Source organism: Bombus pyrosoma, linkage group LG5 (genome assembly GCF_014825855.1).
Source record: "Bombus pyrosoma isolate SC7728 linkage group LG5, ASM1482585v1, whole genome shotgun sequence".
Classification (NCBI taxonomy): Eukaryota; Metazoa; Arthropoda; class Insecta; order Hymenoptera; family Apidae; genus Bombus; species Bombus pyrosoma.
Window position 1 is genome coordinate 200,390 of NC_057774.1, and position 12,567 is coordinate 212,956.

The 12,567-nt window shown below is 23.2% G+C and overlaps 2 protein-coding genes and 1 long non-coding RNA gene across 6 annotated transcripts in view; 2 read left to right on the top strand and 1 right to left on the bottom strand.

Moving 5' to 3' along the window:
- LOC122567681 overlaps positions 1 to 730 on the top strand; it is a 16,771-nt gene extending 16,041 nt beyond the window's left edge. The window contains exon 3 of the long non-coding RNA XR_006316862.1: positions 225 to 730. This is a non-coding gene — a long non-coding RNA (uncharacterized LOC122567681). The remainder of the gene's footprint in view (positions 1 to 224) is intronic.
- Positions 1 to 4,185, bottom strand: part of LOC122567676 (mitogen-activated protein kinase kinase kinase 7-like) — a 10,623-nt gene extending 6,438 nt beyond the window's left edge. Inside the window, exons 1-5 of one of the 3 annotated variants that reach the window (XM_043726498.1) lie at positions 4,048 to 4,185; positions 2,745 to 3,005; positions 1,883 to 2,108; positions 1,541 to 1,658; positions 1,093 to 1,422 (exon numbers count right to left, since the gene is read on the bottom strand). In XM_043726498.1, the coding sequence (XP_043582433.1) occupies positions 1,093 to 1,422; positions 1,541 to 1,658; positions 1,883 to 2,108; positions 2,745 to 2,822 (752 nt within the window). In that variant the 5' untranslated portion in view covers positions 2,823 to 3,005; positions 4,048 to 4,185. Of the gene's footprint in view, positions 1 to 1,092; positions 1,423 to 1,540; positions 1,659 to 1,882; positions 2,109 to 2,744; positions 3,006 to 3,108; positions 3,243 to 4,047 lie in introns of those variants that run through there. The other 2 variants (XM_043726499.1, XM_043726497.1) reach the window with 2 other exon arrangements.
- LOC122567680 (protein phosphatase inhibitor 2-like) lies at positions 4,168 to 11,305 on the top strand. 2 transcript variants are annotated; one of them, XM_043726512.1, is made up of 5 exons: positions 4,388 to 4,430; positions 4,501 to 4,592; positions 4,997 to 5,167; positions 8,648 to 8,727; positions 8,991 to 11,305. In XM_043726512.1, the coding sequence occupies exons 2-5, from the start codon at positions 4,564 to 4,566 to the stop codon at positions 9,230 to 9,232; spliced, it is 522 nt and encodes a 173-aa protein (XP_043582447.1). In that variant the 5' UTR covers positions 4,388 to 4,430; positions 4,501 to 4,563; the 3' UTR covers positions 9,233 to 11,305. The 2 variants fall into 2 exon arrangements, with proteins under 2 accessions (XP_043582446.1, XP_043582447.1); XM_043726511.1 differs by lacking the exon at positions 4,501 to 4,592 and having other exon boundaries at positions 4,168 to 4,430.
- The last annotated feature ends 1,262 nt before the right edge of the window (positions 11,306 to 12,567 follow it).

A 12,567-nucleotide genomic window follows, 5' to 3' on the forward strand; every position in this document is an offset into this window, starting at 1 on the left:
CTTCCCATGATCTTAGACATGATAATTAAAAAGCTTAGCATAATCAACCACATATTAGAATATATCAGAAATATTGATGATATATTAAATACTTATAAATTAAACTATTCGCATTATCTTTTATTTTTTTAGTATTTAAGATCATTGATTATTTAAGAAGAAGAATAACAAGGAGTACACATGATCATATTAAATACTTTTAAACAGATGTTTTTCTGTTACAGGAAAGGAAGATTCGAAGATGCTATGTATAAGATCTTAAATTTCAACCTGTATAGGTAACAGCTTTTCACAATTTATATAAATCGTGAATAAATAGAAAATCCATTAAAGATTACCATAATAATGATTCAATTACACAATTTAATCCTTATAAATAATATCAAAATAATATGATGACTCTTCAGAGAACAATGTTTTAAACATACAACTTTTATGTTATGAGAGAAGGGTTTATTCTATTACAATTTAACAAAATACATCGTTAAAAATGATTTGGGCACAGCATATGGAAAAATTATCAAGATATTATATACAAATAAGATGTAAGTAATGTAAAATAAATATAAAATTATTTAAAAAAGCTCTAAATAACAATCAACATACTTAAAAACATTTTTCCACCTGAAAAGAAGTTCTTTCTATGAACAAACTTGTGTAATCACCAATTATCAATCAGATAAAATGAAAATTTTTTAAATTAAATGTTTAATGATAAAGTTTTTAAAGAAATTTTTTTAAACATAATAATGTTATAATTATTTTCAAGCATAAAATATGTTAAAATACGTAAAATATATTAAATCTAAATACTTGTAAATATACTTTTACATTTCAATAATCTGCAGTTAATTCCAAGAAGCAAATAGAATATTTGTTATATTTTTTCCTACAACATATACTTTCAAATACTAATACTTTTTATCAATTACAATTATTTCTATCACATATTTAGTAACATGTGTCACTATTAAAAAAGATAATATGACTTTATAAAACAAAGAAAATAATTAATCTTAACTTCTTTAGTAAATTATTAAAACATGCTTTATTAATCATAAAAGTGAATGAATTATAAATATTAATAAATACCTGGTCATGAGATCTTCAATTGGTTTAGGGCAACCTTCAATTAAAGGAGGTCTTTGTCCTACATGTACTGCCCACATTATTCTGTAAGCTGAACCACCAATTTCATCAAATGGTTTCTTCCTTGATAATATCTCCCACAAAATAACACCCCAACTAAACACATCACACTTTTCGGTATATCTAGAACCCTCAAATACTTCTGGAGCCATCCAAGCAGCAGAACCTTTGTTGTTAGTCATATATGTATTTAGATCACAAGCTGTACCAAAATCACAAATTTTAAGAGTTTGTCCACCCATAACTAACAACAAATTTGGTGGTTTTAAGTCTCTGCAAATATAAATGAAATCTGTTGAAACGTTACAGATATCATTTGAATAAAAAATAAATTTCCAGATTGTTATATTATGTCCTTGATAAAAAAGAATATATATTTAACCTAATTTACCTGTGAATTAAAGGTTTTGGTTTCATATTGTGAAGATATGCGACACCACGTGCACATTGCAAAGCCCAACTCATTGCATGTCCTGCATTATATTGTGGCTGAGGATTGCAATGCAAAACTGCAATATATTAATAAAACAAAAAGTAAATGTAATATTTAATCATTAATGCTTGATGATAACAAAACAATATGAAACAATAAAAAGCATTTAATGTCTTGTTAAACAAATTAAATCTTATGCATTATCAAAGCAAGCAACAATAATATTTAAACTATAACAATAATTCAGAACTTTATTTTATTAAAAAAATGAAGTTCTATAGAATTTAAAAAAGTTAATACCATTATATAAGGAGCCGCCTTCTGCATATTCCATAACCAGACAAACCGGATTTTTAGTACAGGCACCATAAAGTTTTACAATATTAGGATGCACAACTCTAGATAATTGCCTAACTTCTACAGTAAAGGCCTTTTTTTCACCTTCTGAGTTTATATACTTTATAGCAACATATTGTCCCTTCCATTTTCCTTTCCATACTACTCCAAAAGAACCTTTTCCGACTACCTATATAAAAATAAATAATGAACGATTTATTATTGATTTAATTTAGTACTCTTCAGATTTTAAAATAAATCATTTCTTTTCGAAAAATGAAGTAACAAGTTAAGAATATTAATAATGTTAGATAAACATAGAAACTGCATGTAACCTCAACAAAAGAAAAACAATACAAAGATATAAAAATTTAATATTTTATTTATTCTTCTTTAATATACTCTGTATTCTACTAAACGATGTTATTAATTTTTAATTAAATTATTTTCACACAATCTATGTCAAATTTTAAAAAATGACATACATTTACAATCTATTAAAATAAAAAAATTTTCTTTTTCAATTTTTTTTTCAACTTGGTGATATTTCAAGTAAAAATCTCTCTCGTTATCTAAATCAAAATTTGAATATTAAAGTACAGAAAATAGAAAGGAGCTTCGTTAACATCAATTTGCTTAAAAAATATTCAACAATCGTCATTTAGGTTATATTTCAAACAAAATCAGATAATCAATAAGGATAAATTACAAAAATTAAACGCAACTGGATGTAACATTTGAGAAATGTTTTATTCAACGACGATTAAAAAAACAAAAATTTTACTTGTTCGAACAATAATGAAAAGTTACTGCATAATTATGATACCTGCTCTGTTTCAATTTCATCGTAGTTAATTTCTTCTACAAACTGCTGCTGATGGCTTACTAATTCTTTACCCGCCATCACACACAGTCGACATCACATTAGTTTCAGGGCACATTTAATTACCTGGCGTATTTATCATGAACGAATATTTATTTAAACTCCAAGTCAAGCTCCTTTGATATTTTCCATTTTATTAACATTCAGAAGGCATGTGTAGCGAGAAAGTTGTATCGATAGATGTTCATCATTCGATAGATCGATCTGTTGAAATACGATCCATCGTTAAACATAGAAAACGTGATTAAATTTATGCGCTAACGAAAACAGAAACATTAAATTATTTTCGTTTAATCAAAAAGCATACTAGTTAAGACACGAGAAGAAACGTAGAAAGAGAAATATGTACACATATGTGTAAAATGAGTGTACACTACGTACTACCAGGTACTACTTAACGACGTTTAATAAGTTTACTTCGGGGCTTCGGGGATAGCTTTGGGTTTTCTTACTAAATAAAATACAATCCAATCACAGACTTGTTTTTGATGTCACATATATTCCATACATATATTCTCAATCATAAATTTATTAGTGTCAAGTTGCAAAATAGCGTATATATTCAGAAACATTAAAAATATATATTATTATTATTATTCTGTATAAAATTTGACTTATATTTCATATTATAATCCTATACAGTTTAAAATAGAGAAAATTAAAATATTAATATATGTCTTCTAAATATAATATAGATACTGAATCAGCAGATGCATATATTATGTTCGACACTTTTAATCTTTGTTATACTTGTTATATTCTTTTATATATATATATAGATTCGCCCATGCTATAATTAATTTGCTTATATCAAATAAAAATCAAAACAGGTAATTAACATCGTATAAGTAATTTGAAATGTTAAATATATACTTAATATAATACGTTATATTCTGTAATTTAATATTTAATATGTATTTAATTTTATATGTACTTAATATTTATAATTTAATATGTCGTTTTGTGTAAATCGTAATTCGTTTAGAGTTTACAGAATTAAACAAAGTTTTTTTCATAGATTGTGTACAAAGTAATAATAATATTATTATAGTGCACATAAGTAAAATTATAAAAAAATAATAAAGCAGAATTACTTAACAAAAGTATACGTAGAAAAATTCTTATTTTATTATAGTTAATCGAAACCTCGATTTAATGCTTCGTTATGTAAAATCTGTTATACTACCATAAACTTTTAATTTCATTAACGGCTTATTACATAATAGAGAGCTATAACTTCACTTACAAAAAATAGATTTCGATGCTTCAGTAATTTAATTCGAAAATGACCGTGTACTACAAAATATGTATATACATATATACTACGTAATACACCCTGCCCTGTATAAGGTTTTGTGTAACATGGCACCAATCAGAGCTCGTGATTTTTCCATTTAAAACTGAAAATTGTTAAGGTGATAATTTGTCATCGTCAATAAACGATTGTCCAATTACTTCTAATTCGAGTGAAACATTCTGAAGAAAATTTGACTTTACAAAGATTCGTCATGTTTTATAATTATCAAATGTGAATCAATCTCTTTTCAAAATGGCAGAAAATCTTTCGAAACGGCCTCCTAAGGGAATTTTAAAATCATCTAGCAGCTTCGATAATCCAGATATACCCAGGTATAAGTGATTTTTTAGATTTATTTCTTTCATATTGAAGCTATGGTTTCATTTATACATACATATATAGACGAGTAACTTTAAAGTGAATACCTTTTTATAACTAAAAATTATATGAAAGAGAGAAAGAGAGATGATGACAGAATTAGATTGTGTTTTAAGGTTAGTTTAATTTAAATCATTCTTATATATTTTTTTTCATTTAATTACTTATATTTTACTTTTATTTTATTAGAGCATTGTCATAATTGTAAATTAATTACTGTCTTTCTTAATCCATTTAACTTCGTTTAAAGTTGTTACAGACTATCATAGTTAAGTAAATTTTATACGTAAAAAATTTTAATTGTAATTTATCTATTGAACCATATTAATAAATATATCTTTTTTCATTATAATTTTATAATATAATTTTTTGAATTTGTAAGTCATAATCAACGTTTTATCAAATACTGTTAGGAAATTGATAGTATTTTATATTAATTTTACATTTTGCTTGTCCCATAATTTAAAATAGTAAATATTAATAATAAATTTTTAATAATGTATGACAATTTTTATTACAGACCAAGCAAAGAAACAAAATGGGATGAAATGAATATAATTGCAACATTGCACCCAGCAGAAAAAGATTATGGTCATATGAAGATTGATGAACCAAAAACCCCATACAACTATGAAGGCCTGCAAGCTGAATTTCAATTTGATCAATTAGATTCTACTGCAGTTGCTACCAAGTAAGTATTTATATTAATTCACTAGAAATAAGTATTTTATTCTATATTTCTAGTTATTTTCATAAATATCTTCTGCATTGTACATATGACCACATATCACCAAAAAAAAAAAGAAAATTGGTAGCTTCTATAAACTTCAATTACAAGAAGTATATAATTTTGTAATACACAAAATATGTATAATTTTTCAACCAATTATACCAATAGTAAACTTATAGTTACATTAATGTTAGTACTAACTGGAATATTATCTACTTCTCATAAATAATAAATATGTCTGTAATATTTATTTTATATTATTTTATTTAATAAAAATAATATAATTACACACATTCTTATTTTACAATATATATAATACAAAAGTACATAGTGTCTTCCGAAATAATATAGATAGAAAAAAAAATATTATTTGAAATAGATTTTTAATTGATTTATGTGATACACAAATGTAATTGATAGTGCGATATTCTATAATTTGTAATTTTATTTTAAGGGAATTAATGCCATTAAAATGAGATATACATATTGCTTAAAGGGGTATTCTACTCTAGAATAAAAATTGGCTTGAAACCGCCTGAAATACATATCTCTAGACTAGAATACCTCCTTAAAAAATCAATGAATGAATTAACAAATTAAAATTAATGTTTACATTTTATTATTTTACTATCAATCAATTTATTGTAATGAGTTTCTAATTATTAATTTTCTTTTTTTCTCTATGTTTATAAAGAGCATATTATTTAAAAAATCATTTGAAAATTAATTTTATTAATATTATAATCTAAACTGATTGTTATTTATAATTTTCCCTTTCTGGAAGGATGCATTATGCTCAAATCTTAATATAAAATATTTTCTTCTTTTTATCCATTTAAAATTTTTCAATCAGTCTAATTTATGGTATCTGTTTAGAGTTTTATACCAGGATTGGCTTAAATGGAAACTATCAAATTTAAATTATGCTACTATTCTGTATTAAGTAGCAACATCACCATGTAGAGTATAGCATTGTTACATACATAATGCTCAAGTGTTGGTGTTGGAATTGAATATTAAGAATAGAATGAATGTATGCAAATGTATGTAGAAATTTCATGTTGATTTATTCTTTTTATTGGAATAAATCTTCATTGGTAAGTTTCAGTGCTCTTCAAAATTGTACATTTGCTGTTTTTGCTTCTCAGAGTTGTATTCCTTTATTATTTTCAGTAATTCTACACAAAAAGAGGTTCTTGTGTGGAAAATTGCTTGAATTCTTCAGAAAAATATTATTTAAATTTCCAAAATTTGAATAAACAGGACCAATTTTTAAGATGGTTCACATATTTACAAATACTATGATCAGTTTTAATCGAATATACATGCGCCAAGAAACATACAAAGTGTTTCAAAAGGTATGTAACATCCCGAAGTCGAAAATTACATGACATATAGTTATAATTTTTTAAACATTATTAATTGTCAAAATTGAATGCACATACATTTAAAATAAAATATTTTTACAAAACACTTTCTCATACATTTTTGGGGCATACATTTTTCAAATTTACATAAGCCAAATTTTTAAACGTTTTAATAATAAAGAAAATAAAACCAATCTCTTATGTTAATGTATTGTAGAATATTACTGAATTAACACTACCTGAAAAATCAAATAAAAGTCTATATAATATGCATGTTGATAATGAAAAACCAATATCCAATAAATATATGGAATTTAAGATAACTACAATAAATATATATTTTTAGAAGAATTTAAAAACCTATTATACATGTTATTGTTTAAAATCAAAATTTCCAATTAAGCATCCAATTTTTACAATGAATAATATAAAAAATTTCTATGAATACATTATACGAAAATTCTGTAACTTAACTAATACATACAGTGGTCTCTGTTATTTTAAGGTGTTACACATCTTTCAAAAGTCTCCTTTACGTTTATACTTTTTTCAGAAAAGTAATTCTACTGTGTGAAATTTGAACACTTGAATGGAGTTGACATGCACTACAAGAAAAGAAGGAAAAATAGTTAAGTAGCATTAGAGTTTGAAGCATTATGGTAGCATTTTGAAGTATCAAAGAAATTCATTCATACACACATGCACATACAGAAAATCTTTTTACATATATTAGATTGTTAATCTCACTGTCGAAAATGAATTCTTACCTGGTAAGATATAATAGGATAAATTAATTTCTTTATTTATTTATTTGTATGTATTAAAATATTCTATGTATCATAAATAACAACTTATTTACTTATTGCATTCATTCATTTCACAAAATCTCCATTCATAATTTCAAAAGATAGTTTATATTGATATGACTATTATGCCTTACCATATAAAGATAAATGAAAATCTCTACAAAAGTAACAGTATTTTTTCTATAAAGTATTTAGAAATTTTTGATCATATAAATGCATGTAATACTGAACTCCACACAAAATTTTTGTTTAACAATATACCTTTATTATCTATTTAATATAGCAAAAAAGTAAGTAATAAAAAATAATTTCTGTGTAGACAACTACTGACTGTGACATGAAAATCAAGATATAATGAAATAATAAATTTAAAATTCATTTCTCCTAATTTTACCAAATTTTTATTACAATTTATTTATATTTAATTCATTTCAGTTATAATATATTTATATTCACATAAATTTAATTTTATATCATTTTTTACTAAGAAACGTTTAACGATATTACAATATCACTTAATAATTATTTTTGTAATAGTATTAAGCATCATAAAAAAAGTTGCATACAATATATAATTAATAATATACACATAATTTTGCTAATGAATATTTAAATGAAAATGTAACCATATGTCATACAAGTATTACAGATCAGCTACCTTTATAACTAATTACATCCTTACTTCGGAATGTTACATACTGAAAGTAAATTACATAAAAATACATGCTTGAACTACATTCAATAAGAAAGTATTTTACATTAAGTATAAATATGGGGTTGTAAAATGCTTATGATTTAATCAAAATGATTGTTTTTGAAAAGATTCAAATGAAGTAATTACAGATTACATTACAAAGATAAATTAGGATTTAAGGTATTGTTATAAAAATGTGTGTAATAAGAAGGAAACGATTCATACGTTATAATATTTAAATGTATTATATATACTTTTTTATTTTGGGAACCCTATGTAAAATATTAAGATACTTTTGTGAATAATTATTCCATTTATTTGCTTTATTTCTTATTTTTATTACAACTAGTATTAGTAGTTATAAGTTTTGTATCTGTATATTCCTCAATTGTACTTAAAGATATCAACAACAATTAAATACATTTTATATTTTATATTTGCACAAATTTAGTTTTTCTAAATATTTTATTTCATTAATAATTATAGGTTTGAACAATTGAAACACTAAAAATTCATAAATTTTGCATTTCTTTTCATTTCAAATTGTAAAGAATTTTCTTTCCCATATTTACAGATTGGCAGAAGGCAGTAAACCAAAAATATTTGAAGAATCAAGTGAAGATGAAGATGAAAAAGAAACTGTTGAAGAAAGAGGTAAGAAATTATAAAACTTTTCATAGAGAGATAATTTATATCTTAATTATATTTACATAAATATAATATATACCAATATGTATATCTTATAGTTGATTATAAATATCTTTTATTGAAATGATTTTTATTTTGCTGTTATTATTATTAAAATTATAATTCTAAATATCTTATTAAGAAGTAATTAATTTTAATCAATTGAGGAGGAATGAGAAATGTGATATTGAGTAATAAAAAAAGTATCAATGTATATGGACAAATTTTAGAAAAACGTAAAGCATTTGAAGCAAAGAGAAAGCGTCATTATCAAGAATGGCAAGTAGTTCAAATGGCTCGAAAACAATTACTTGAACAAGATGAAGATGAAGATGAGGAGGACAATGAAGAAAATGAAGAACATGAAGAAGACATAGAAAAAGATGACAATAATTCTCTTCATCCTGAAGAACATGATTTTGATCTTAAATTCAAGTGCATGCCATCTTGCAATATAACAAAAGGAAAGTGATATGACGATGGACATTAATAAATAATATTATAAATTACTTCATTAGAATTTAGAATTCAATTCTCTAAAAATTTTAGTTTGTATTAAATTTATTTACTATTATACAACTGACAAATGCAATAAATTACAATGTCCGTTTTACGTGAGTTAAATGATTAAGTTAATAAATTTTTGTAATTGACCAATTTACTATTTTTCAATAATTGACTTATACATTAATCAGTGTAATTAGTTACACAACGAATGTATAGTGAATTTATAAGTAATTAATTGCGTAATTGAAAGCACATATTAATAAATAATTAATAATTACACAAATATTTAATTTAATTACTTATTTTCAGCAATTTAATCATTGGTCATTCACTTATTATTTATTGAACTCAAGCTAGTACTTAGTTCTGTAATTGTACAGAATGATAGACATTCTTAATTCAAAAATGAAACTACAAATTTCTTTTGTTTATGAGAAAATCATAGTAATTTTCTAACTTTTATTGGTGCTGTGGTAAAAATGTAATTTGATTATTAATTACTTTGCTAATATACAAACATATATAAACATATTAAGTTTTCTCGCAAAGATTAAATGATTATTTATGTCACTTTATAATATCTGTTTGCTATGTAGAAAACCACTAATATTATATTATTTTCTTAATAATTAAATAATTGATTTTTCAACAGAATATTTAACATATTTCGATTAAGATTTATATTTGTAAACTAGAGTAATACTTTAGTTTTTTTTACGTGAATTATAGGCTAATGATTTTTTGAATGCTCTAATTAATCACATTGCTTATTGAAATAGTTAATCAGTGATGTACATTTATAAAATTACTATTAAAGCGCTTATTAAATGTTTTATAAGATCCTAAGCAATTAGGAAATGAGTAATTCTTAAAGAACGAATTCTTTTACATAATTAGTAGTACGCATAAAAGATGGAAAGAATTCCTGAACACAATATATTATTACAGATACACTCATACTAATTTATTATATTAAATTTGTAATAAATTTCTCCATTCCATGCAGTAAGAATTTCTCATTTTCTAATTATATATTACAGTTTACAAAATATTCTTAATACAGGGTGTCCTGTAAAGTATGTGAGATGAGTAAGAGATTCTGAAATTAGAATCTTATTTTAGACATTTTTACATTGATATTATCTTTGTTCGCATAGTAATACATATCATTTAGATATATTAGTTCCTTTTATTTTTTTCACGTTAATCAAATTTAACTTATGCATACTAAATATTAAGAAAAAGAAGTTACTTTTATAAATAACTGCAGAATTTTTGTACTAACATTAATATATTATTAAAAATTGCTGAATATTAATTTAATAAAACTGTATTTTATCTATTAATAATAAAGTTCAATTTTTTATTAATTTTTGCATTTCTTTTTTTAATATAAGTTCAATTAGTAAAATATATGTGTATAATATAATCAATGTGAATTTGTCTAAATATGAAACTGTGTAAATCTTTCATTTGTAAAATTATATCTCCTTATATGTTTTATTTAAAATATAATATATTCCTTGTCATAAACATCTCAAGCCTTTTGATCTTATTACTAAAAAATTGATATTATCTTTAAAACTAATTTATTATTTTATTCCAAATTAAGATTTATATTAGTTTTCTATTCTTATTATGATATGGTACAAACAATCAAGGCTTTATAAATTTAGAATTCTTTATATGTGAAGTATTATATTGTACTTCGAGATGGAACATTATTATTTATGTATATACATATATATCATAATACAACAGTTTATGGCAAGAGAGATTATTATCTAGACAATCGAACTTATTTTTTGTTCAGAAATACTTCCTATGACATGTAACAGGTATTTTTGTAGATTACAGTAGGATCCTTATATAAGTTAGTTTTAGAAAAATAGATTTTCGTCTGACGTGTGTCGTTTCAGAATGTACTTTGTATTGTAAATATGTGTATTAACAACGAATTCAGTGTATTCAGATTTAAAATGTAGAACGCAATAAAACCGTGAATCGGATACTAAATCAAATATTTTTCAGTAACTAATCATGATTATTATATTTAGACTCAAATAATTGAATAACTGAAATAAAATTTTGAAATAAACAAATTCACTATCAATGCAAATTTAAATTCATAACTGAAAATATGCATAAATTAGTATTATTTATATATAAGTTTAGGATAAAGTATGTTTAAATATATAATAATATATGCAGATATGTAACTGTGTCATAAAACTTCAATAGACTTAAAAAATTATAAGTAACAGGATAAGTGTTTGATTCTCAGTTTTGTTGCATTACTATAAACAAGCTACTACGCTTAACTTAAATAGAATACTCAAACTTGCAGCTTTAAAAATAGATTAAGGTAGAAAAGAATAGAGTGTAATGGACAAATAGATCAAGGATGAAGATAGATGATTATTTTATTTTGTTTCTAAAACATAAAGAAACAATATAATGTAATGTAGAAAGCCATCCAATTATTGCAATTTATGTGCAATGAAAAAAAAGAAATATATATATATACACACATACATACTATATCATTCTTATAGAAGATTAATATTTCTTTAGATATTTGATGTTTACCAAAAAAATATTTCATATATTACATAAATAGTTAATCGTATTTGAAATATTAATGTAATGTCTAAATCATAAAATACTTTAATATAATAAATATAGAATTTCCATATAAATTATTTTTGTCTTCTAGTAAACTTCTAGACATTTTTTACCACATATTTTATTTCTTAAAAATCGTTTCTCATCATTATTACTAGCACTTATTTCATACACATTGCAAACATTTTATACTTAAAAATTATATGAATATATTTATATATGAAACAATTTGCAATTTTCATAATTTAGAAACATAACTATAGAAAGTATTATTCTCCAAATTTGAGATATATTGGAAGATGAAAACATATGGTGTCTTTTCATTAATTTGACCATAATTTTTCATTTTGTTTTAAAGAAAATCTTTTAAATTAGTTTCAAATTGTTTCGTTATAAAACACATTCCATTAATTCATACTACTTATAAATATACAAAATGTGTACAATTACAACCTATTAAACTTTTTATATAAAAGCACAATATAATTATTTGCTTTCCATTAAAATCCTATTATATTTCAAGAATGAATTATTCTAGATTTACTAAATGTATATCCGGTATGATGTTATACATACATTTCAAATTTAATAAAAACAAGTTTCACAAGTAATGAACATTTTCTTATTATTTATTAAAACCAATTATTAATTATTGAAACCTATTCATTTATTTAT